We start from the raw sequence: 21,001 nt of genomic DNA on the forward strand, positions 1-21,001 counted from the left end.
GCCATGTTTATTAATAATGTCGGAGGTCCTGTCAGCCCACTGAAGAAACTTAACAACAGAACCTCAGTCTGTCATGAGGCAAGTAACATTTATGTCATTACAGACATATCTCCCAGATCTTTAACAGTACCACCATTTCTGATTACCCAAAAATTATCATCTCAGGTTCTCCCGCTTAACTGGACTAGCCATGCGGCTACATCAGCACGGCAGTTCGGTTACGCTCACTCCCTGATGACTCAAAAGTCATATATAGTAGTTATATGAGTACAGAGTGAGGCTATTTGACCTGTCAACCCCGTGCCTGCTCTCTAAAGAAATCATATTAGTTCCATTCGCCTGTCACTCTATCACCATAGCCCTCAAGTTTATTTCGCTCAAATGCCCATCCAATTTCCTTCTGAAATCATTCATCATTGCTTCTTGTAGACAGTCTGTTCCAAGTCACTGCCACTTGCTGTGCAAAATAGTTTTCCTCATGACACCCCTCCCCCACCCTCACTCTATTCTCATGGTCCTATGTATCTCTTGTCCAAAACCTTAATTCGGTCTTGGTGCCATTAGATTTTTTGTCTACCTTACCTAATCCTGAGATAGAGGGCAACTCCAACTGTGCTTGCAGTACTTCCTCAGTACCGCAGTGGAGCGCCAGCTTAGATTCTTGTTTCAAATCTTTGGAGTGAGACAGGGAGGGTAATTTTCTGATTCAAAGGTGCAAACAACTGACATTCCATCATGATGACTGGCTCAAAATCATGGAACTCACTTCCTAATAGAAGAAACTATCTTCTATGTTTCTATGTAACTCATTCTTTAACAGCGCTGTGGGTGTGCCTGCAGCACTGTAGGTGTACCTTCAACACTGTGGGTGGAGCGGTTCAAGAAGGCGACCCATATGAACGTAAGACATAGGTGTAGGAGTAGGGCATTTGGTCCCCTCTAGTCTGTTTCACCATTCAATAAGATCTGATGGTCGCCACCAGTCCACTATCCAACTGTTCCCCATAATCTGTGATTCACTTGTTGATGAAAAATCTAATTCTACTTGAATATTTTCAAAGATCCTGCCTCCACTACTCTCTGAATGAGAGAATTCCAAAGATTAGTGACCATTTGAGAAAAGAAATGGCTCCTTATCACCATTAGATAAAGAAGCAGAAGTAGGAAATTCAGCTCATTTGCACCTGCTCTGCTATTCAATGAGATCATGACTGATCTGTTACGGTAATCCTCAACTCCATTTTCCTGCCTTGATTCCTTTATAATTGTAATATAACCTCCCCACTTTTGAATTCAATTTGCCTCAGAATAAATGACAACATTCTATTAGCTTTCTTAATAACTTGTTGAACCTGTATCCCAGACTTGGCAATCTATGTACCAGGACACCCAAATCCCTTTGCACCCACTGAGTTCTGCAATCTCTCATCATTTAGAAAATAAGAATGGACTTTTCACCTTTGTCCATGTTTGCCAGATTTTTGCTCACTCGCCTATCAACTTTTTGTAGCCTCCTTACATCCTCTTCACGTACTCATCCAGAAATCTCTTGAAAGACCCTATCGAATTTGCCTCCACCACCACCGATGGCAGCCGATTCCACTCACCCACCACCTTCTGAGTGAAAAACTTACCCCTGATATCTCCTCTGTACCTACTCCCCAGCACTTCAAACCTGTGTCCTCTCGCAGCAACCATTCCAGCCCTTGGGAAAATCCTCTGGGAATCCACCCGGTCTATACCTCTCAACATCTTATACACTTCTATCAGGTCACCTCTCATCCTTCGTCTAAGGAGAAAAGACCAAGCTCCCTCAACTTATCCTCATAAGGCATGCCACCCAATCCAGGCAACATCCTTGTAAATCTCCTCTGCACTCTTTCAATAGCTTCCACGTCCTTCCTGTAATGAGGCAACCAGAACTGAGCACAGTATTCCAAGAGAGGGTCTTTTAAAGCTGCAACATTATCTCCCGACTTCGAAACTCAATCCCTCAATTGATGAAGGCCAGTACTTCATACGCCTTCTTAACTACATCCTCTACCTGCGAGGCCGATTTAAGAGTCCTATGGACCTGGACCCCAAGGTCCTTCTGATCCTCTACCCTGCTAAGAGTCTTACCCTTGATATTATATTCCTTCATCCCATTTGACCTGCCAAAATGGAGCACCACATATTTATCCGGGTTGAAGTCCACCTGCCACTTCTCCGCCCAGCCTTGCATCCTATGTATGTCTCGCTGCAACCTCTGACATCCGTCCAAACTATCTACAACACCACCAACCTTCGTTGGTAAATAAAAACCTTTTATTTATATTCTGTCCCATCTTTTGACCTGCCAACTGTCTTGGCACAATCGTATGCTTTTTCTTTAAGTTTAATGCTTATTTTGTTTTGGTTAACCACAAATGGTGAATCCTCCACTTAGATGTTTTCCTTTGGAATTCAATGGTCTGCTACACCTCCTTAACAATAGATTGCAGCATTTTCGCAATGACAGACGTCAAGCTAGCTGCCCTACAGTTTCCTGCTTCCTGTCTCCCAGCCTTTCCTGAATAGAGATATTACATTTGTAGTTTTTCAATCCATTGGGACCTCAGCAGAATCCAGGGAATTTTGGAAGATTATAACAAAGGCATCCACTGTCTCACTAGCCACCAATTGTGAGACCCTGGGATACAGACCAGGGGACTTTGTTGGCCTTAAATCCCATGAGTTTTTCACCTACTTCCGATCTAGTGATTGTTTTAACTTCTTCGTCCCTTTGACAAATGAATGAAACCAAGTCGAGGCATATATATATAAAAAAGCAGGAGCAGATAGACAGTAGAGTTTGTTTCCTATTGAATATAGCAGGGGAGATGGGTATTGTTCGCTGTAGTTGTGGATGGGCAGTATTTGAGTGGAGAATGGGAGATGCAATGTAATCCTTTTGGGACAGAGTCTAATAGGATTAGAGGATTAGAGTGGGAGGTGCACTTGTCTCAAGGTGTCAGAGTCGCTCCATTTCTGTGTTATCTCCCTCTCTGTGTCAGTGTCTGGGTGAGAGTGTAGCTCCTCTCTCTGTGTGCTGGGTCCGGGCTGCAGACACTGATGGCCGGGTCTAGCTGGACTTGGCTTGTCCGGGCGATGTTACAGCTCCGGGGCTCACTGTCACCCCAGGAGCAGGACGCAGCTCCGGCTGCGGAGCGGGGCCCGGGCTCTCCCCATGCCGATTGGATGGGGAACCTGCCGCACTCACTCAGCGCCCTGCCCCTCGCCAATCTGGCCGTGCCAGGTAAGGGGGAACCGGAACAGCAAGATCCCACTCAGCCTGGGGGAGCGGATTCGGGCAGGCGATCGGGATCCGGGATCGCAGTTTAACCTGGGTTGTGTCGGGTCTGCTTTGGGTTTGGAGGCTAAGGGTTTATCTGGGTTTGTGCCCGGTGGGCTGGGGGTGTGTCTGGCTGTGTCTGGGAGCGTCTGGGAATTGTGTCTGGGTTTGGGCAGACTGGGGGCTGGGTGTTGTGTCTGGGGGCTGGGTTTGGGGGGGCTGGGTGTTGTGTCTGGGGGCTGGGTGTTGTGTCTGGGGGCTGGGTTTGGGGGGGCTGGGTGTTGTGTCTGGGGGCTGGGTTTGGGGGGGCTGGGTGTTGTGTCTGAGGATGGATGTTGTACCTGGGGGCTGGGTGTTGTGGCTAGGGGCTGGGTTTGGGGGGGTTGGGTGGAGTTTGGGGCTGGGTTTGGGGGACTGGGTGTTTGTTGTGTCTGGGGGCTGGGTTTGGAGGGCTGGGTGTTGTGTCTGGGTGTTGTGTCTGAGGATGGATGTTGTACCTGGGGGCTGGGTTTGGGGGGGCTGGGTGTTGTGTCTGGGGGCTGGGTTTGGAGGGCTGGGTGGAGTTTGGGGCTGGGTTTGAGGGGCTGGGTGTTGTGTCTGGGTGTTGTGTCTGAGGATGGATGTTATGCCTGGGGGTGGATGTTGTGTCTGGGGGCTGGGTTTTGGGGGGCTGGGTGTTGTGTCTGGGGGCTGGGTTTGGAGGGCTGGGTGGAGTTTGGGGCTGGGTTTGGGGGGCTGGGTGTTGTGTCTGGGGGCTGGGTTTGGGGGGGCTGGGTGTTGTGTCTGGGGGCTGGGTTTGGGGGGGCTGGATGTTGTGTCTGGGGGCTGGGTGTTGTGTCTGGGGGCTGGGTGTTGTGTCTGGGGGCTGGGTTTGGGGGGGCTGGGTGGTGTTTGGGGCTGGGTTTGGGGGACTGGGTGTTGTGTCTGGGGGCTGGGTTTTGGGGGGCTGGGTGTTGTGTCTGGGGGCTGGGTTTGGGGGGGCTGGGTGTTGTGTCTGGGGGCTGGGTTTGGGGGGGCTGGGTGGTGTTTGGGGCTGGGTTTGGGGGACTGGGTGTTGTGTCTGGGGGCTGGGTTTTGGGGGGCTGGGTGTTGTGTCTGGGGGCTGGGTTTTGGGGGACTGGGTGTTGTGTCTGAGGATGGATGTTGTACCTGGGGGCTGGGTGTTGTGGCTAGGGGCTGGGTTTGGGGGGGCTGGGTGGTGTTTGGGGCTGGGTTTGGGGGACTGGGTGTTGTGTCTGGGGGCTGGGTTTGGGGGGGTTGGGTGTTGTGTCTGGGGGCTGGGTTTTGGGGGACTGGATGTTGTGTCTGGGGGCTGGGTTTGGGGGGGCTGGGTGGAGTTTGGGGCTGGGTTTGGGGGACTGGGTGTTGTGTCTGGGGGCTGGGTGTTGTGTCTGGGGGTGGATGTTGTGTCTGGGGACTGGGATCAGGCTTCTCAATACATTATGAGGATATTTTCTTTCATCAGCAGGTTGTGAATGTTTGGAACTCTTCCCAGATGAAGGCGTGTACGTTGAAAATTTTAAAGGCAGGGTGAATAGATTGTTGCTAAGCATGGAGGTGAAAGATTATCAGGAATGGGAGAGAATGCAGTGTTGAGACCACAGTCAAATCTGCCATGAACTTACTGAATGGTGGATCAGACTTAAGGAGCTGAATGGTTTACTCCTGTTCCTAATTCACCTGTCCTTAGGAAAGTGGAGAGTATTCCATTACACTCCTGACTTGTGCGTTGTGGTCAGGCTTTGGAGAGTCAGGAAGTGAATTACTCTCTGGAGGATTCCCAGTCTCTGAGCTGCTTGGTAACCACAGTATTTATTTAGCTAGTTCAGTCCAGATTCTGATCAATGGGGCTATAATGTTGGAAACATTTCACACAGTAAGATCCTGTTAAAACAATGAGGCAAATAACCAGGTAATCTGTTTTGTAATGTTGATGCAACTTCTGTTTTTTTTGTACCATTTGTACACTGAGGAGTGAATTTAAACCTTTAAATCCAGCAGTCTGAGTCTGGTTATAGTTCCTGGCATGATTAATTGCAAGATGTACAAGCCATCATTCAGCACAGACACCAACATGCAGCGTCTGTGTCAGAACACAATCACTTCTGTCTGAAACACGTTTTCTAACATCTGGTTACAGTCTGGAGATGGTCAGGATGTCACAGGGCAAAGAGCAGGAACTCTGAGGGCAAAGGTCAGGAGCCCAGAGTGTGAATGTGTCTGTTCCCTGAACTTGGGGCTGTGAATGTGTGCGCCTGTATCTGTGTATAACCGGTGAATGTGTGTGTTACCTGAATTTGGGAATATGTCTGTGTGTGTGTGTGTGTGTGTGTGTGTGTTCAAAGTGTGAGTGTCTGAACTTGGGAATGTGTGTGTTCAGAGTGTGAGTGTCTGAAATTGGGAGTGTGTGTGTGTGTTCCTGAACTTGGGAATGGGCGTGTTCGAGTGTGAGTGTCTGAATTTGGGAGTGTGTGTCTGTGAATGTTCGAAGTGTCTGAATTTGGGAGTGTGTGAATTTATGTTATGTGAGCAGTCGACTGGCAATCTGTGCTCCATGATCCTGTGAGATTACATGTTGCTAGGCCCTGGATTCACTCTACAATTGACTGAATTAAATTATACACTCCTGACAAACTGCTGGCTATGTTCTGTCCTCCAGTGCAACCAATCAGAAGTCTTGTCCAGCCTATATTTAACGTAAATGAATGCTGCTGAATGTGTTTAAATATCAGTGCACTGACAGGTCCATAGCTACTTCCCCCTCTGGGAAACCCAGCTGGTTTTTCTGTAAGTAAAAAGGTGGTATCAAACTGAAAGAAAAAACAGCTATCCAAAGGTGTGTGTCAGACCAGGAGATTGGACAAAATGTAAAGAACAGCAAAGAAAGTTTCAAAGATTAAGAAAGAAGGAGAAATTAGAGTTCGAGAGGAAGTTAGCTAAAAATATAAAAATGATAAGAGTTTCTGCAGGAAATTAAAAGGGAATGGATTCAGTGAGGTCTGAGTTAGCCTCACAGAGACCGAATTGTGAATTAATAATGGTAAATAAGGAAATGGTGGATCAATTGAACAGATATTTTCTGGAGAGGACACGTAACAGAAATAAATCTGAAGCAGGAAGTGAAAAAGGAGGAGGAAGTTAAAATCAAGTACAATTACTCGGGAACGGTACTGAGAAAAACATTGGAAGTCTAAGTGCCCAGGTCCTGACAGATTTCATAGAATAATAGGTCCCTAGTACAGAAGGAGGCTATTCAGCCTGTTGAATCTCTATCAACCACAATCACACCCAAGCCCTATCCCCACCACCCCACACATTTACCCTCCTAATCTCCCAGACACTAGGCTTAAATTAGCATGGCCAATCAACCTAATTTGCACATCTTTGGACTGTGAGAGGTATCCAGAGCACCTGGAGGACACCCACGCGGAGAAAATGCAAACTCCACACAGACAGTGACCCGAGGCTGGAATTGAACCTGGGTCCCTGGTGCTGTGAGGCAGCAGTGCTAACCACTGTGCCACCCATTTCAATAAGATTTCATCGTAGAGTGTTAAATGAAGTGACTTTGGAGATTGTAGATGTATTGGTTTTAAGTTTCCAACATTCCTGGATTCCAGAAAGGTCCCATCAGATTGGAAAATAGCAAATGTGACACCTCGATTGAAGAAAGGCAGGTGATAGAGAGCAATAAATTACAGGCCAGTTAGCTTAACATCTACCATAGGGAAATTGCTGGAATCTCTTCTTAAGGAGGATACATGGGAAAACCCAATGTAATCAGGCAGTCTGCATGGTTTTGCAAAATGGAAATCATGTTTGACTAATTTATTAGATTTCTCTGAGTATGCAACAAGTAACATGGATAAAGGGGAACCTGTGGATATGCTGTACTGGGATTTCCAGAAGACATTTGACAAGGTGCTGCACAAAGGTTATTATGCAAAATAAGAGCTCATTGTGTATGGGGTAATACAGGAGAGGATTGGTTACCAAACAGGAAATGGAGAATCGGGATAAATGAGTGGTTTTCTGGTTGGCAAAATGTGGCAAGCGGAGTGTCACAGGGATCCATGCTGGGACCACAACTATCGGCAATTTATATCAATGACTTTAACGAAGGGACGAAATGTACAGTTGCTAAATTTGCTGATGACATAAAAAATAGATTGGAAAGTAAGTTGTGAAGAGGGCATAAGGAGTTATGTTAAGGAGATAGGTTAAGTGAGTGGAAAAAAAATGGCAAATGAAGTGTAATTTGAGAAAATGTGAACTTGTCCACTTTGACCAGAAGAACATAAAACAGTATATTGTTTAAATGGAGGGAGATTGGAGAACTCAGATACAGAGAGATCTAGGTGTCCTGGTGCATGAATTAGGAAAAAGTTGTATGCAAGTGCAGCAAGTGATTAGGAAGGCATAGAAACATACAGTAGGAGTAGGCCTTTTGGCCCTTTGAGCCTGCTGCATCATTCATTTTGACCATGGCTGATCATCAAATTCAATATTCTAATTCCCCCTTCCCTGCCAAGGCAAATTGAATGTTGGTGCTTATTGCAAGGGGAATAGAAAATGTAAGTAGCAATGTTTTGTTACAGTTGTACAGGGTATTGGCGAGGCCATCTTTAGAGTTCTGTGTACAGTTTTGGGCTCCTAATTTAAGAAACTATATAGATAAAGTTGAAGCAGTCCAGAGAAGGTTCACTTGATTGACTTCCAGGTCTGGGGATGGGGTGGTTTGGGGGAGAGGGGCGGGTCGGGGGTGGTTATCCTATGAAGACAGGTTGGGCCTGTGTCCATTGGAGATGAGAAGAAATCGAGTTGATGTTATTGAGACATACAAGATCCTGAGGGGACTTGACAGGGTGTGTGCTGAGTGGATGCGAAGACTAGAACAGTTTAAAAATAAATGGTCTTTGGTTGAAGCGGGAGATGAGAAGAAATGTTTTCTCTGAGGATTGTGAAGCTTTGGAACTCTCTTTCCCAAAGAGCTGTGGAGACAGGGTCGTTGAGTATTTTGGAGGTAGAGGGATTCTTGACTAACAAAGGAGGCAAAGGTTATTGAGGGCCATGATTCTATTGAATGACAAAACAGAATCAAGGAACTGGCTCGTGCTCCTAATTTGTATGTTTGTTTGCTCGTGTATACTCCTGCCACCTTGATTCAGATTGTCCCCCTGGCAGCTGCTGCTGTCAGGCTCTCCAGTCAGCAACCTCCATAGCTCTATTAATCTGCAAGCCCGCATACCCCGCATGGCCTCCTGACCATGACCAACTCTCCCCTGGCCTTTCCTCCACGCCTATTCCATGCCTTGTCCCATCCAAGTCCAGCTTAAGCAAGGTTGTGTACAAGTTCATTAAACTATGCCAGTACTTTTATTGATTTGTGTATCTGTACTATGTGAATCCTGTCGGTATCTTACATAGAGTGTATGTATGTGTGACAGACTATATGAATGTGTGACAGGCGCATCAAATGCCCAGACATACATGTCCTTCATCATTGGTGCTCAATTCTTCTTCCTTATCAGTTAGGATGTTACTCAGAATCACTCTCTGTTGACCCATACTTTCTTGAAGAAGTTAACTTGCTTAATTTTCTCCTGGTTAATCAATGTTTTTAGTTTTAAAATTGTTCTCAAATCCCTCCATGGCTGCAGCCCTCCCTGCCTCTGTAATCTTCTCCAGCCTACAACCCTCTGAGATATCAGCGCTCCTCTAATTTTGACCTCTTGGACATTCTCATTGGTAGCTGTGTCTTCAGTTTCTGAGGCCCAAAGCTTTGGAATTCCTCCCCTATACTTCTCCACTTCACTTTCCCCCCTTTAAGACGCTCAGTAATACTTGCCTCTCTGACTGAGTTTTTGATTAGCTGACTGAATATCTTTTTATGGGTCAGCATGCTTTATTATATAAGCAAAATACTATGGATGCTGTAATCTGAAACATGAACAGAGAACGCTGGAAAAACTCAGCAGGTCTGGCAGCTTCTATCAGGAGGGAAACACAGTTAATGTTTAAGTCATTGACCCATCATCAGAATTTTGTCAGACTCGAAACATTAACTCTGTTTCTCTCCTGATAAAAGCAGTCAGCGGCTGAGCTTTTCCAGCGTCCTCTGTTCTTGGGAAGCACCTTGCGATATTTCATTAAGTTAAAATGCTATATAAATATCAGTTGTTCTTGGAATCAAAAATGTCTTAACTAAAGTTGATGTCATGGGTGTAAATGTGGTTTAATGTTTGCACAAAGAAATTTCTAACGCTTTGCTTGAAAATACTTCTTAATTGCTTTGTTTCTTATTGGCTGTCTTGTTGAAACTATTTTTGCAGATGACACATTTGGTGTTGTCAGAAGCAATTAGAAATGAGATTATCTAAATCCCACATTGAGTGGTGTCATTAAAGCAATGGCCATCTGCTCTGGAATACTCTAGGAACTGCAAACACGTTCAGACAGCTGATATAGTGCAAACTGCGATGTCTTTTTGTATGTTAAAGCAGTCATAGGCTCAACTTGTCCATGCCGCCCAGGTTTTACCACTAAACTAGTCCCAGTTGCCTGCGTTTGGCCCATATCCCTCTATACTTTTTAAGTGTAAGTGCTTTTTAAAAAACAAAATTGTACGTGCCTCTACTACTACTCTGGCAGTTCATTCCAGACATTCACTACCCTCGTAATGAAAAAACTGCCCCTCTGGACCCTCTTGTATCTCATCTTAAACCGATGCCCTCTAGTTTTAGATTCCCCTTCCTAGTTTTAAGGCAAAGCCAGATGGATTCTTTGTTATCTTGCGGTGAAAGGTTATTGAATTATGAGGAGCTCAGTAAGGTGCTTGAGGGACAGTAACTTGGAATTGAACAAATTTCGGCTCCCACCGCAGGCCCTCTGGAAAGTAAAAATTGTCTCATGGGCAGTGGCACGCAGGAAGGCAATGTTCAAACCCTGTCCCTTGCCCACACCCCTCCCTGCTACCCCCTCCCAAACAGGCAATTGAAAATCCAGCTATAATTCGGATAAAATGGATTGTTAAGGAAGAAGCTACAGATCTGTGTTCTGTCCGTCTTTCATTGGCCTCATGTTTATAGATCATTGAGATTGAGTTGGTGCCTCAACAGTCAGACCCTTTCTGTCCGAACCTCTTCCTGAAACCTGTTTGAAAACCATGACATTGTCCTCTCACTTTGCCATTTGATGTGTCTGAAATACTGGGGCACTGTATGACCTTCCCACATTCTTAGCTGTGTTCTGTGTAACCTGTACACTTCATTTATCACACATTGTGTATTGTGCTGGTGTAGATTCTTCATTAAGAATTACATTTTTATTCTTCAGTGAATCAGTATTTTTAAGCAATATTTTAACCAATTGTCTCACTGTTATAGGATGAGATATAAATGATGTAGGATGAATTATTTTAAATGCTGTATTGATTATCACTGTTAGAAAAATGACAGGCAGTTATTCCAGTGTTTTCAAGGCTACTCCCCTTAACCATCCAAAGCTCTGCTGTCCTGAACCACACCTGGTCCAATTCACCATTCCCCACTGAACTCGCTGACCTCCCAGTAGGATTGGAGATGCTCATCCGTATGTTCAAATCCGTCCATGATCTCTGCCCTTCTTCATCTGCGCACCCTTCTGAGAACTCCAATTCTGGCCTCTTGTGCATTTTGCTCCATCATTGGTGGCCTTGCCTTCAGCTGTCAGGGGCCTAAGCTTGAAAATGTCCTCTCTAAACCTCTTTGTCACTTCCCATTCTTCCTTTGAGACCTTTTGGTCATTTATTCTAATATCTCCGAAGAAGTGCGGGTTAGGTAGATTGGCCATGCAAAATTGACCCTTTGTGTCAGAGGGATTAGCAGAGTATATACGTGGGGCTATGGGGATAGGGTCTGGGTGGAATTGTTGCAGGGCAGGCCTGGAGGGCCGAATGGCCTCCTGCACTGTCGGATTCTATGATCCCCTTGTCAGATTACATTCCTGTGAATCCTCTTAGGGACATAATTCTGCATTAAAGCCACTAACTAAATCAAGGTTTGCTGTTCTGGGCACCTGAATGGTATGAGCATTAATTTACATTTAGTCCTGGGACTTGAGAGCTATGGCTGCAGAGAGTTGTCTTCCTTTAGACACACCGGCCTAATAATTTGACGGTGACTGTTAGGTGATCCAAGTTGATTGGTGAAGCAAGAATAGAGACAATGAGCTTTTCATTATTTACAGAGTTTGACTTGTTCAGTCTCCTTCCATTCAATCTGGTGTCTCAGCCATCCCTTATTTATATTGACTTGTTCAGTTTCACAGCCGTCCTCCCATTCACCCCAGCTATTCCCCAGTTCTTTTGAAAAACACAAGAAACCAGTTAAGTAAAATCACAGTAACAGAACTAAGAACTCCTGATGTGGTGCTGTAACAAAACCAAAACTGTAAAGGAAATGTATCTAATTAAATTAAATGTCATTTCTAGGGCTGACAACATTTTCAAGGCCTTGCAGTCTGTCCCCTATTTATATGCGCTCAAAGACAATTAATATCCATCGCCTGTTTCTTTTAACTGTAACAATGTATTTGACAAGACAGTAATAATGACAACCTCTAAGTGGGATTGGCCTCACTCTTTGGATAGCCTGTATCCTCATCCTTGGAGGCAGAAGCAGCTATATGATTGGGTTGGTGTGGTTCCTGGCCTCTTGTCTTTTCTCCTCGCGGTGCTGGTGATCAGAGTAGTGAACAATCCGGGAGAGTGGCTGGGGAGGAGGGGGAGGATGACACCTCTGGCAAGTGATCAGAGTTGAGCCAAGGGCAGAGGACAGAGTTTGCAGCCATTTTGACATTATGGGTGGCACAGCGGCTAGCACTGCTACCTCCCAGTGTCAGGGACACGGGTTCAATCCCGGCCTTGGGTGATTGTGTGGAGTTTGCATGTCCTGCCATTGTCTTTGTGAGTTTCTACCCTGTGATCCGGTTTCCTCCCTGTAAGAGGAACTTTCTGGGGTGACCCTTCGGAGGGGCGGGGGGAGGGGGGATGCTCAGCTGAACTCAACCAATATGGAGACCCCGAAAGACAGCATGCGGTTAAAGAGCTGAAAGAGGTTTATGCTAATGCATGCATCTGGAGAAAAGATAGTCAGCTAGCAACAGCTACACTTTCTGCCGTAACAGTACAAGTGTGAGATTGATATACTCTTCTGAACACTTCGATTTCCCAGACAACTTGTTATGTAAACTGGAGGGTCCAGCTACAATATTACACATTATTCTCTTAGCTAATAACACTCTACTTATCACCAGAATTAGGAGATCATTCATCCACTGCCCTCTCTATACTCCATTGTCTCAAAAGAATTTGGTCTGTCTACCGCTGTCTAATTCCCATCATGTTGAGCAGTTAGATTGCCCATTGGCCAAGGTTTGCAAAACACATTAAGAATATGGCTTGACCACAGAAGACAGAGGTAGGGGTGGAAGGATGTTTCTCTGAATGGAGGTCTGTAACTACTGGTGTTCTGCAGTGATTAGTGCTGGGACCTTTGCTGTTTGTAATTTTTATAAATGACTTGGAAGAAAATATAGCTGGTCTGAGTAGCAAGTTTGCAGATGATACTAAGATTGGTGGAGTTGCGGATAGCAATGAAGATTGTCAGAATACAGCAGGATATAGATAGACTGGAAAATTGGGCGGAGAAATGGCAGATGCAATTTAATCCTGACAGATGTGAGGTTGCTGCATTTTGGTAGATCTAATTCAAGTGGGAGCTATAAAATAAATGGCAGAACCATCAGGAGCATAGACACACAGAGATCTGAGAGTATAAGTCCACAGATCCTTAAAAGTGGCAGCACAAGTGGAAAAGGTGGTAAAGGAAGCATATGGCATGCTTGCCTTTATTGGACAGGGCACTGAGTATAAAAGTTGGCAAATTATGCTACAGTTGTATAAAACACTGGTTAGGCCACATTTGGAATACTGTCTCCAAATCTGGTTACCACACAACCAGAAGGACGTGGAGGTTTTGGAGAGAGTGCAAAAAGGGGTTTACCAGGATGTTGCCTGGTATGGAGGGCATTAGCTATAATGAGAGATTGAGTAAACTGGGATTGTTTTCCCTGGAAAGATGGAGGCTGAGGGGCAACCTGGTAGAAGTTTATGAAATTATGAGAGGTATAGATAGGGTGAACAGTTGGAAGCTTCTTCCGAGAGTAGAAATGACAATTAAAAGGAGGCACAAATTCAAGATAGGGTTGGGGGGGGAGAGGTTCAGTGGAGATGTGTGGGGAAGTTTCTTTTTACACAGACGGTAATGGAGGCCTGGAATGCATTGCCAATACGTGGTTGAGGCAGTTACATTAGCAACATTTATATGCTTATCTTGATAGGCAGATAAACAAATGGGGAATCAAGGGATACAAGAGTTGATTAGATGGATAAATGTGATTGGCACAGGTTTAGAATCAAAGGGCCTGTCTCTGTGCTGTACTGTTCTTTAATATAGTTTAATTTCATAATATTTGGTTAAATTGTGGTTATACAGACAATGCCCTTGTGTATTGTATTAGGCACATGGGTGACTCCTTATTCTATATATAAGGCACCTTGTAATCCTTACCTTAACCTAGTCTACTTATTATAGTAATTTAAAATTAGGAGCTTTTATACCTCCTTTGGTCCCCGCTTTTGGCCCTTGGCTGACCTAAGATAAGGCCACAAAATAGTTGTGTCCCAATACTTATCCTACATCCTGGAGGATGACTGGTCCTTTGTATCCTTTCTTGCTCAACCTAACTGCCATCCCTCCTTTGAACTTGGACAGCCTTGCACAGGCACACTTAACTACATTGACAAGTACCATCAATGCCTAGATCATCATAAATATATCCTGATAGCCATTCATCCAAGGTAGACAATGGTGTTTAAGTTTCGATACCTCTTTTCTGAGGTGGGCAGTCAGGTTAGTTATGTTTTCTGAACTATCTGGTATGTAAGTTCAACACTCTGACCCAATCACTCCACATGTCCCACCCCTCTCTGCCAAGACATAATCCAATGCTGAAACACCACAGGGCACATGGCAAAACTGTGTCATTGGCAACTTGTTCCAAAATGGAGTGCAAACTCATAACCTTGCGCATTGTTTTAGCCATTCCATAGCTAGAAACGGTATGTCAAAGAATTGGTCTGTTTCTGAAATAGCTCATTGATGTCTTGGCAAGGGAGGGAGTTTGTGGGTGTGTGATATGTAAGGGAGCATATATCCAAGGTAACACAACCCCATCCATTCAATAGGAGACAAGGATATGCTTTTTCTCCACAGATCCAATAGGTACCATTGAGTGTTGGTTAAGCGTTGCCTCCTTTAAAGTAGTAATATATGTTACATGATTGTTTCTCTTTGGGTGGGTTAGAGTAGACCCAGCTATTCTGACCCAATTTATAGTTGCCTTTACTTATCCCTAAATTCTTCCCAGGACCTTTCAGATTCTCTACACAGTCAGTCCCTTTTGGTTTTGGGTTTGACTATTTCAAAATCAGATTAGGATCTTCCAGCACGCTCCCAACTGTTATGGAACTTTCTCCACATCTCTCTGTAGTCAAATCATGGTATGTGGTCTCCAGGAGACCTAGTCTCCTGAGATACCTGATCTGCCATTATCAGCTTTGACCATGTCAGTGTTGGCTGCAAAGGTATTCTCATGCATGGCTGAGAATATATGAACAAACCCAACACTTTGACTGGTTCATCATCTTTGCATGTGTGTACCATATATAGATAAGTGTTCACACAGGTCTCTCTAGATAATGGTACTACTTCAGCCAACATCAGTACATTCAATACTAAAACGACATAAACACATACGTTCATTATAACAGTCTTTACGACTTCTGTCTTACAGTCGGACATAACTGTTGGTCAATGTCAGGAAGTAACAACAAAACTTGTATGATCACCATGCCACACTTTGTACTCACTCTCAACTTGACTTGCTTCTCCTTTGGGGGATGTCCGTTCAGTCTTGATGGAACTGTACTTTGATTGTAGTTGTCGTTGTAGAGTTCCAGCTATTTTCGCTGGCGTCTAATCTGTAATATAATTCAGAGTGCCTTAAGGCCTTAAATTAGTAATCAGGACAAACTTGATCTAATGAGATTCTCTCTGCTTCTGCTATTATAATAAATCATTCAGTCACTGGGTCAGGTTTGCCCTCTTGGCGTTTCTCACTGGGATGTCTCCACTGCGGGCCAGACTTCTCATTAATCAGGGTGCATGTCTGCCCTGTAACCGCCACAACAAAAAGCTCTTCCCAGCGAGTTCCTAATCCCTTTCTGTCTGTCATGAGTTTCACCATGACCTTATCTCCTAGTGTAGACTACTTAGGAGTACTCTCTCCTGCCAGCTTAGTCCAATCTCTGTGCTGCTGTTGTGTGATTACCTGCTTTTTGAGAAAATGCAGACAGTCTAATAAATCCCTCATACATTGAAGTACTGTTCCTTGACTTATTTGTCATCTATATCTATTTCTCTGCCACTATCAGTGGCATTTCTTTTGTAATTGCCATAGGTTCCCCTTCTCCGTCCGCACAACCTGTTATTATAGTTTGAATTGGGGCCATATTAACGGGAAGGGCTACATCCTTCCCAACACCCTGAACTGCCTTTCCTGATTTCATTCCCCCAGTCACTCCCATTGCTGGAGAAGTTACTGAGGGATTGATTGTCCCACTACCATTCCTCCTCAGGGGGGATTTATGTTTCTTCTTTGCTGCCTTAGCATTGGCAGCCTGTTTATTTCTCACCTCCAACTGGAGGTAGTTTCTCAGCGTGGCAGCTGCCATCTCAGCCCGATGTTTGGACTGGCCTTTCCACCAGCCTTCTGTCCTGCCTCTGAAGTTTCTGCACGTACCCCTTAGTTATCATCTTCTTTCATATCTTTCCACTCTTTACCCTACCATTTGAATCATACTATTATCTGATCCCCACTTGGCCTCCCTGGAACCGATGTTGCTCAGTACTGTCTTGTGGCTTCTCATCTCACTACCACTGCTGATCTCTCTGACACAGAAAGCTGGCTCCCTGCTTGTTTCTTTAGCCTTTAACTCTCTTCTTTGGTCTCACTCACTCTCTCCCTCTCTCTGACAAATCTCACAGGGAACTCATACCCTCTCCCTGCCATTTCTATCATGCGAGCTTTATCCCATGCTCCTCCTGAACCCATCCCTGTAGGTTCCAAATACGCGAGCCAGCTGTCTCCGTTTGGATGGTCTAACCCTTTGATGGTGGCCTGCTACGTTGCTCTTTGCTCTGCTGCGTAGAGGATCCGAGAGTCTGTCCCCATCCCCCCTATGTTTAAGCATAGCTTCTCTTCAAATGTCCTCTTTGTTCATGTGGCTCAACTTCTATCGCTCTATTCCGTAAGTGGGATTTGAGAGCCCGCCCTTGGTCCCCTACATTAAATACATACTGCTTTCACACCTCTTCCCCAATCTAATATACTCAACTTACGGCTTCTGGCTGCCAGGCATGTAACCCCCTAACTACCGGGTGGTATTTTAAAGAAAGGTACTCACCTACCTTTCAGGAACATGTCTCGCCTCTGGACCCTTGCTCACAGCGCCAAGTTGAAAAGAATTTTCCAGGATGGCCCTCTGTGGAGGTCTTGTCCTCAGCTGATCTCAATTGATGCAGAGACCATGAAAGATAGCATGTGTTTAAGAGCAAAAAGAAGTTTATTAATGCATGCATCAGGAGAAAAGATAGTCAGCAAGCACCAGCTACTGTTTCTGCCGTAACAGTATAAGTGTGAGATTGATATACTCTCCGGAACACTTCAATTTCCTGCTCAGCTTGTCACCCAAACTGGAGCGTTCAAAATACAATGTTACACATTATTACTTTAGCCAATAAAAATCTACCTATCACCAGGATTAGAAGCTCACTAGACCATTATTAGGACACCTAACCACATAAACTTGGTAGATTCAAGGATATTGCTATCACCTGCAAATTTTAATTGGTAATGGGAGTTAAATTTATTGCTAGTCCCATTATCCAGTCCCATTATCAGTAAGAGAAACCATACCAACCTCACTAACCCTAAGCTAATGCACTCCCACACATTCCAAGCGCAGTTGATGCCTTCCGTGCCTGCTGGGCACCGCAGGGGCTGGGGTGCATTATAGACCCCAACAATCACACTTTGATATAATGTTTTACAAGATAATGAAGAGGCTAGATAGGGTAGAGGTAGAGAGATTCTTTCCGCTCAGAAAGGAAAACAGAACTAGAGGGCACAGCCTCAAAATAAGTTGCGGGGGGGGGCAGTTTAGAACGGAGTTGAGCAAGAACTTCTTCACTCAAAGGGTGGTGAATCTCTGGAATTCTCTGCCCGTTGAAGTGGTGGAGGCTACCTCGTTGAATATATTTAAGTCACGGGCAGATAGATTTCTGATAGTCAAGGGAATTAAGGGTTATGGGGAGAAAGCGGGAAAGTGGAACTGATCCACTTCAGATCAGCCATGATCTTATTGAATGGCGGGGCAGGCTCGAAGGGCTAGATGGCCTACTCCTGCTCCTATTTCTTATGTTCTTATGTTTTAAGTTTCCTTTAGACTTTGCTTTTGTTCGGGCTGTCCCCCCTTCCTTTTTGGGGGTGGGGGGGGCTGCCCTTTTTAATTTGTCCCTAAGTTAATTTGAGTTTGTTTACTTGTTTGGTGCCTTAAAAGAGCCCCCCACACATTCCAAAGCCCAGATTAACTTGCAGCTGCCTGATTCAAGCTGATAAGGAGAACTGCTCTCTCTATACTTCATTTTCTCAAAAGAATTTGGTCTGTCTACAACTGTCTATTTCCTGTCAAGCTGAGCAGTTAGGTCACCCATTGGCCAAGGTTTACGAAACACATTAAGAATACAGTTTAATTTCACAATACTTGGTTAAATTATGGTTATACAGACAATACCATTGCATATTGTATTAGGCACATGGTGAATCCCTATTCTATAAATGAGGCATCTTTCAATCTTTACCTTAACCTTATTATAATAAATTTAAAATGAGGAGCTTTCATACTATTACCCTCCTTCACTCCCACAGTCCAAGGTTGTGTAGGTTTGGTGGATTTGCCATAGTAAATATATGGAATCATGGATAAAGTTGTGGGGGGGAGGGCAAGCCTGGGAGAACGAGGATCAGATGTCATCGGTGAACTATATATGGATAATCTCAGCAAGGGACAGCAATGGGGAAAAGGAGCAAGCGAAGTCAGATCCCTGCAGGAAGAGAAGCCACCAGAGGAGTTAATCTGTCTCCTGTAGGATCAGGAGGACTGTCTTTTCTATCTTAATTGTTTCTCTTGTCACTTTTGTGAGGGAGCCTTAATTCCCCATATCTTTGAGAGAGTTGAAGATTAGGCTAAATTGTTGGCAATGTGTACTCATCACCAAGACCCAGATACTTCCTTGTATAGTGAGTCAGTAGACCTGAGTTATACCGCTACCTAGTCTATCATTCCCTGACCAGGCCAGCCCTGCTGTGCATGAGTGCAGGTCTCTGCTCACCATTGGCTGTTAAATGTATGGTTCCATGATGGTCAAATCTGTTGTCAGCTAACATTAAGAAGTTGTTGATTCTTCAGGCTTATTTCTTGTTTTGTTTGAGGCCTTCAGTGGAAGGCTGCATATTCCATGAGCCCTCAAATCCTGACTGAGAGATTCCATATTAATGGTATTCATACTGAGTTCAAACTACTCCATTGGCTGAGATTCTATAGAATAGTTACATAGAACATAGAACATTACAGCGCAGAACAGGCCCTTCGGCCCACGATGTTGCGCCGACCAGTTAAAAAACAATGACCCTCTAACCTAAACCAAACCCTTACCATCCATAAACCTATCCACGGATCTCTTAAACGCCCCCAAACTTGGCGCATTTACAACTGCAGCAGGCAGGGCATTCCAATCCCTCACCACCCTCTGGGTAAAGAACTTACCCCTGACATCCGTCCTATAACTACCCCCCCTTAATTTAAAGCTATGCCCCCTCGTGCTAGCTTTCTCCATCCGAGGAAAAAGGCTATCACTGTCCACCCTATCTAAACCTCTAATCATCTTATATGTTTCAATAAGGCCACCATCAAAGGGTTAGACCATCCAAACGGAGACAGCTGGCTCGAGTATTTGGAATCTACAGGGATGGGTTCAGGAGGAGCATGGGATAAAGCTCACATGATAGAAATGGCAGGGAGAGGGTATGAGTTCCCTGTGAGATTTGTAATAATACAGTAATGTTCATGCAATATTATGGTTGTACAGTCATTTTCATAAAATTAATTGTTCCCAAACCTACTGGGCCCTAAAGATGAATCCTCTTGTGCAATATCAGCTTTTTCCTGCCATGAAATTCAAACTGCCTGGTTTGCAGGTTTGAATTCAAACTGTACGTGTGAAAACTACAGCCTGAAGTGGTTGTCACATCAGTCAGCCTACAGGCTCCCAGTGAAATTAATAAACAAACAAAAAGTCTTCTAACAAATTGGATAGCTATTATTTCCTTAATGCACAGAGTTGAATTTTTTTGGCAGGTGTAGCCTTGTAAAGTTGCTTCTGATCATGATAATTTATACAGTCAGCAGCTTCTCTGACATTTAGGTATTGTGCTTCATGCATTGACAGTAACCTCTCAACATTCACTAGACGGGCGCCGAACAGGCGCTGGAGTGTGACGACTAGGGATTTTCACAGTAACTTCATTGCAGTGTTAATATAAACCTACTTGTGACACTAATAAGTAAACTTAAACAGTACGATGGTGTGTGTGTGTCTCACATGTGAAGCTCTTTAATGCTCTACTGAACCTTTAGCTATTCTAAAGCCATGATTCAACTGGAAGTTGGAAAACAAATCCCCTCTAAAATGTTGTACCAACTGCAAACTCACACAGTCTGGTTACATTAGCTACACAAAAACAGGATCTATCAAGAGGATAATTAAACTGCTAGAGCCATGAGATGAGCTACAATTTGAGTTACTGGGCACTGTGTTTTAAATCAGAAGATAACCATTGTATTGTTACTGCAGAGAAGGTGGACATTTTAGAGTGCATGTGCAGCAGGTAATAACTAGTATGTAGGCACAGCGAGTAATAGCTAGCATGCAGGTACAGCAGCTAATAAGTAGCATACAAGTACTGTGGGTAATAACTAGCACACAGGAAGAGTGCATAATAACTAGTATGCAGGTACAGTGGATAATAATTAGCATGCAGGTAGATGTTGTAGAGGCATAGAGGTTTACAGCATGGAAACAGGCCCTTCAACTTATCCATGCTGCCCTTTTTTTTAAACCATTGAGCTCGTCCCAATTGCCTGCACTTGGCCCATATACCCATCTTACCCATATAACTGTCCAAAACGCTTTTTAAAAGACAAAATTGTACCCGCCTCTACTACTATTTCTGGCAGCTTGTTCCAGGCACTAACACCCTCTGTGTAAAAATTGCCCCTCTGGACACACTTTTGTATCTCTCCCCTCTCCCCTCTAGTTTCAGACTCCCTCATTTTAGACAAAATGTCTAGGGAAAAGACATTTTCCCAAGAAGTGTCTTTTCTTTCGAAAAGACATTGACTATCTAGCTGATCAATGACCCTCATTATTTTATATACCTCTATAAGGTCACCCCTCAGCCTTCTAC

General features: G+C 44.5%; 1 protein-coding gene across 1 annotated transcript in view; it reads left to right on the forward strand.

Moving 5' to 3' along the window:
• The first annotated feature begins 2,929 nt into the window (after window positions 1-2,929).
• The window catches only part of plcxd2 (phosphatidylinositol-specific phospholipase C, X domain containing 2), a 45,080-nt gene continuing 27,008 nt past the window's right edge, over window positions 2,930-21,001 (forward strand). The window contains exon 1 of the mRNA XM_080204106.1: window positions 2,930-3,277. Coding sequence (XP_080060232.1) covers window positions 3,094-3,277 — 184 coding nt within the window. The 5' untranslated portion in view covers window positions 2,930-3,093. The remainder of the gene's footprint in view (window positions 3,278-21,001) is intronic.

This window comes from Carcharhinus amblyrhynchos, chromosome 15 (assembly GCF_965287045.1).
Source record: "Carcharhinus amblyrhynchos chromosome 15, sCarAmb.v2.hapA, whole genome shotgun sequence".
NCBI lineage: Eukaryota > Metazoa > Chordata > Chondrichthyes > Carcharhiniformes > Carcharhinidae > Carcharhinus > Carcharhinus amblyrhynchos.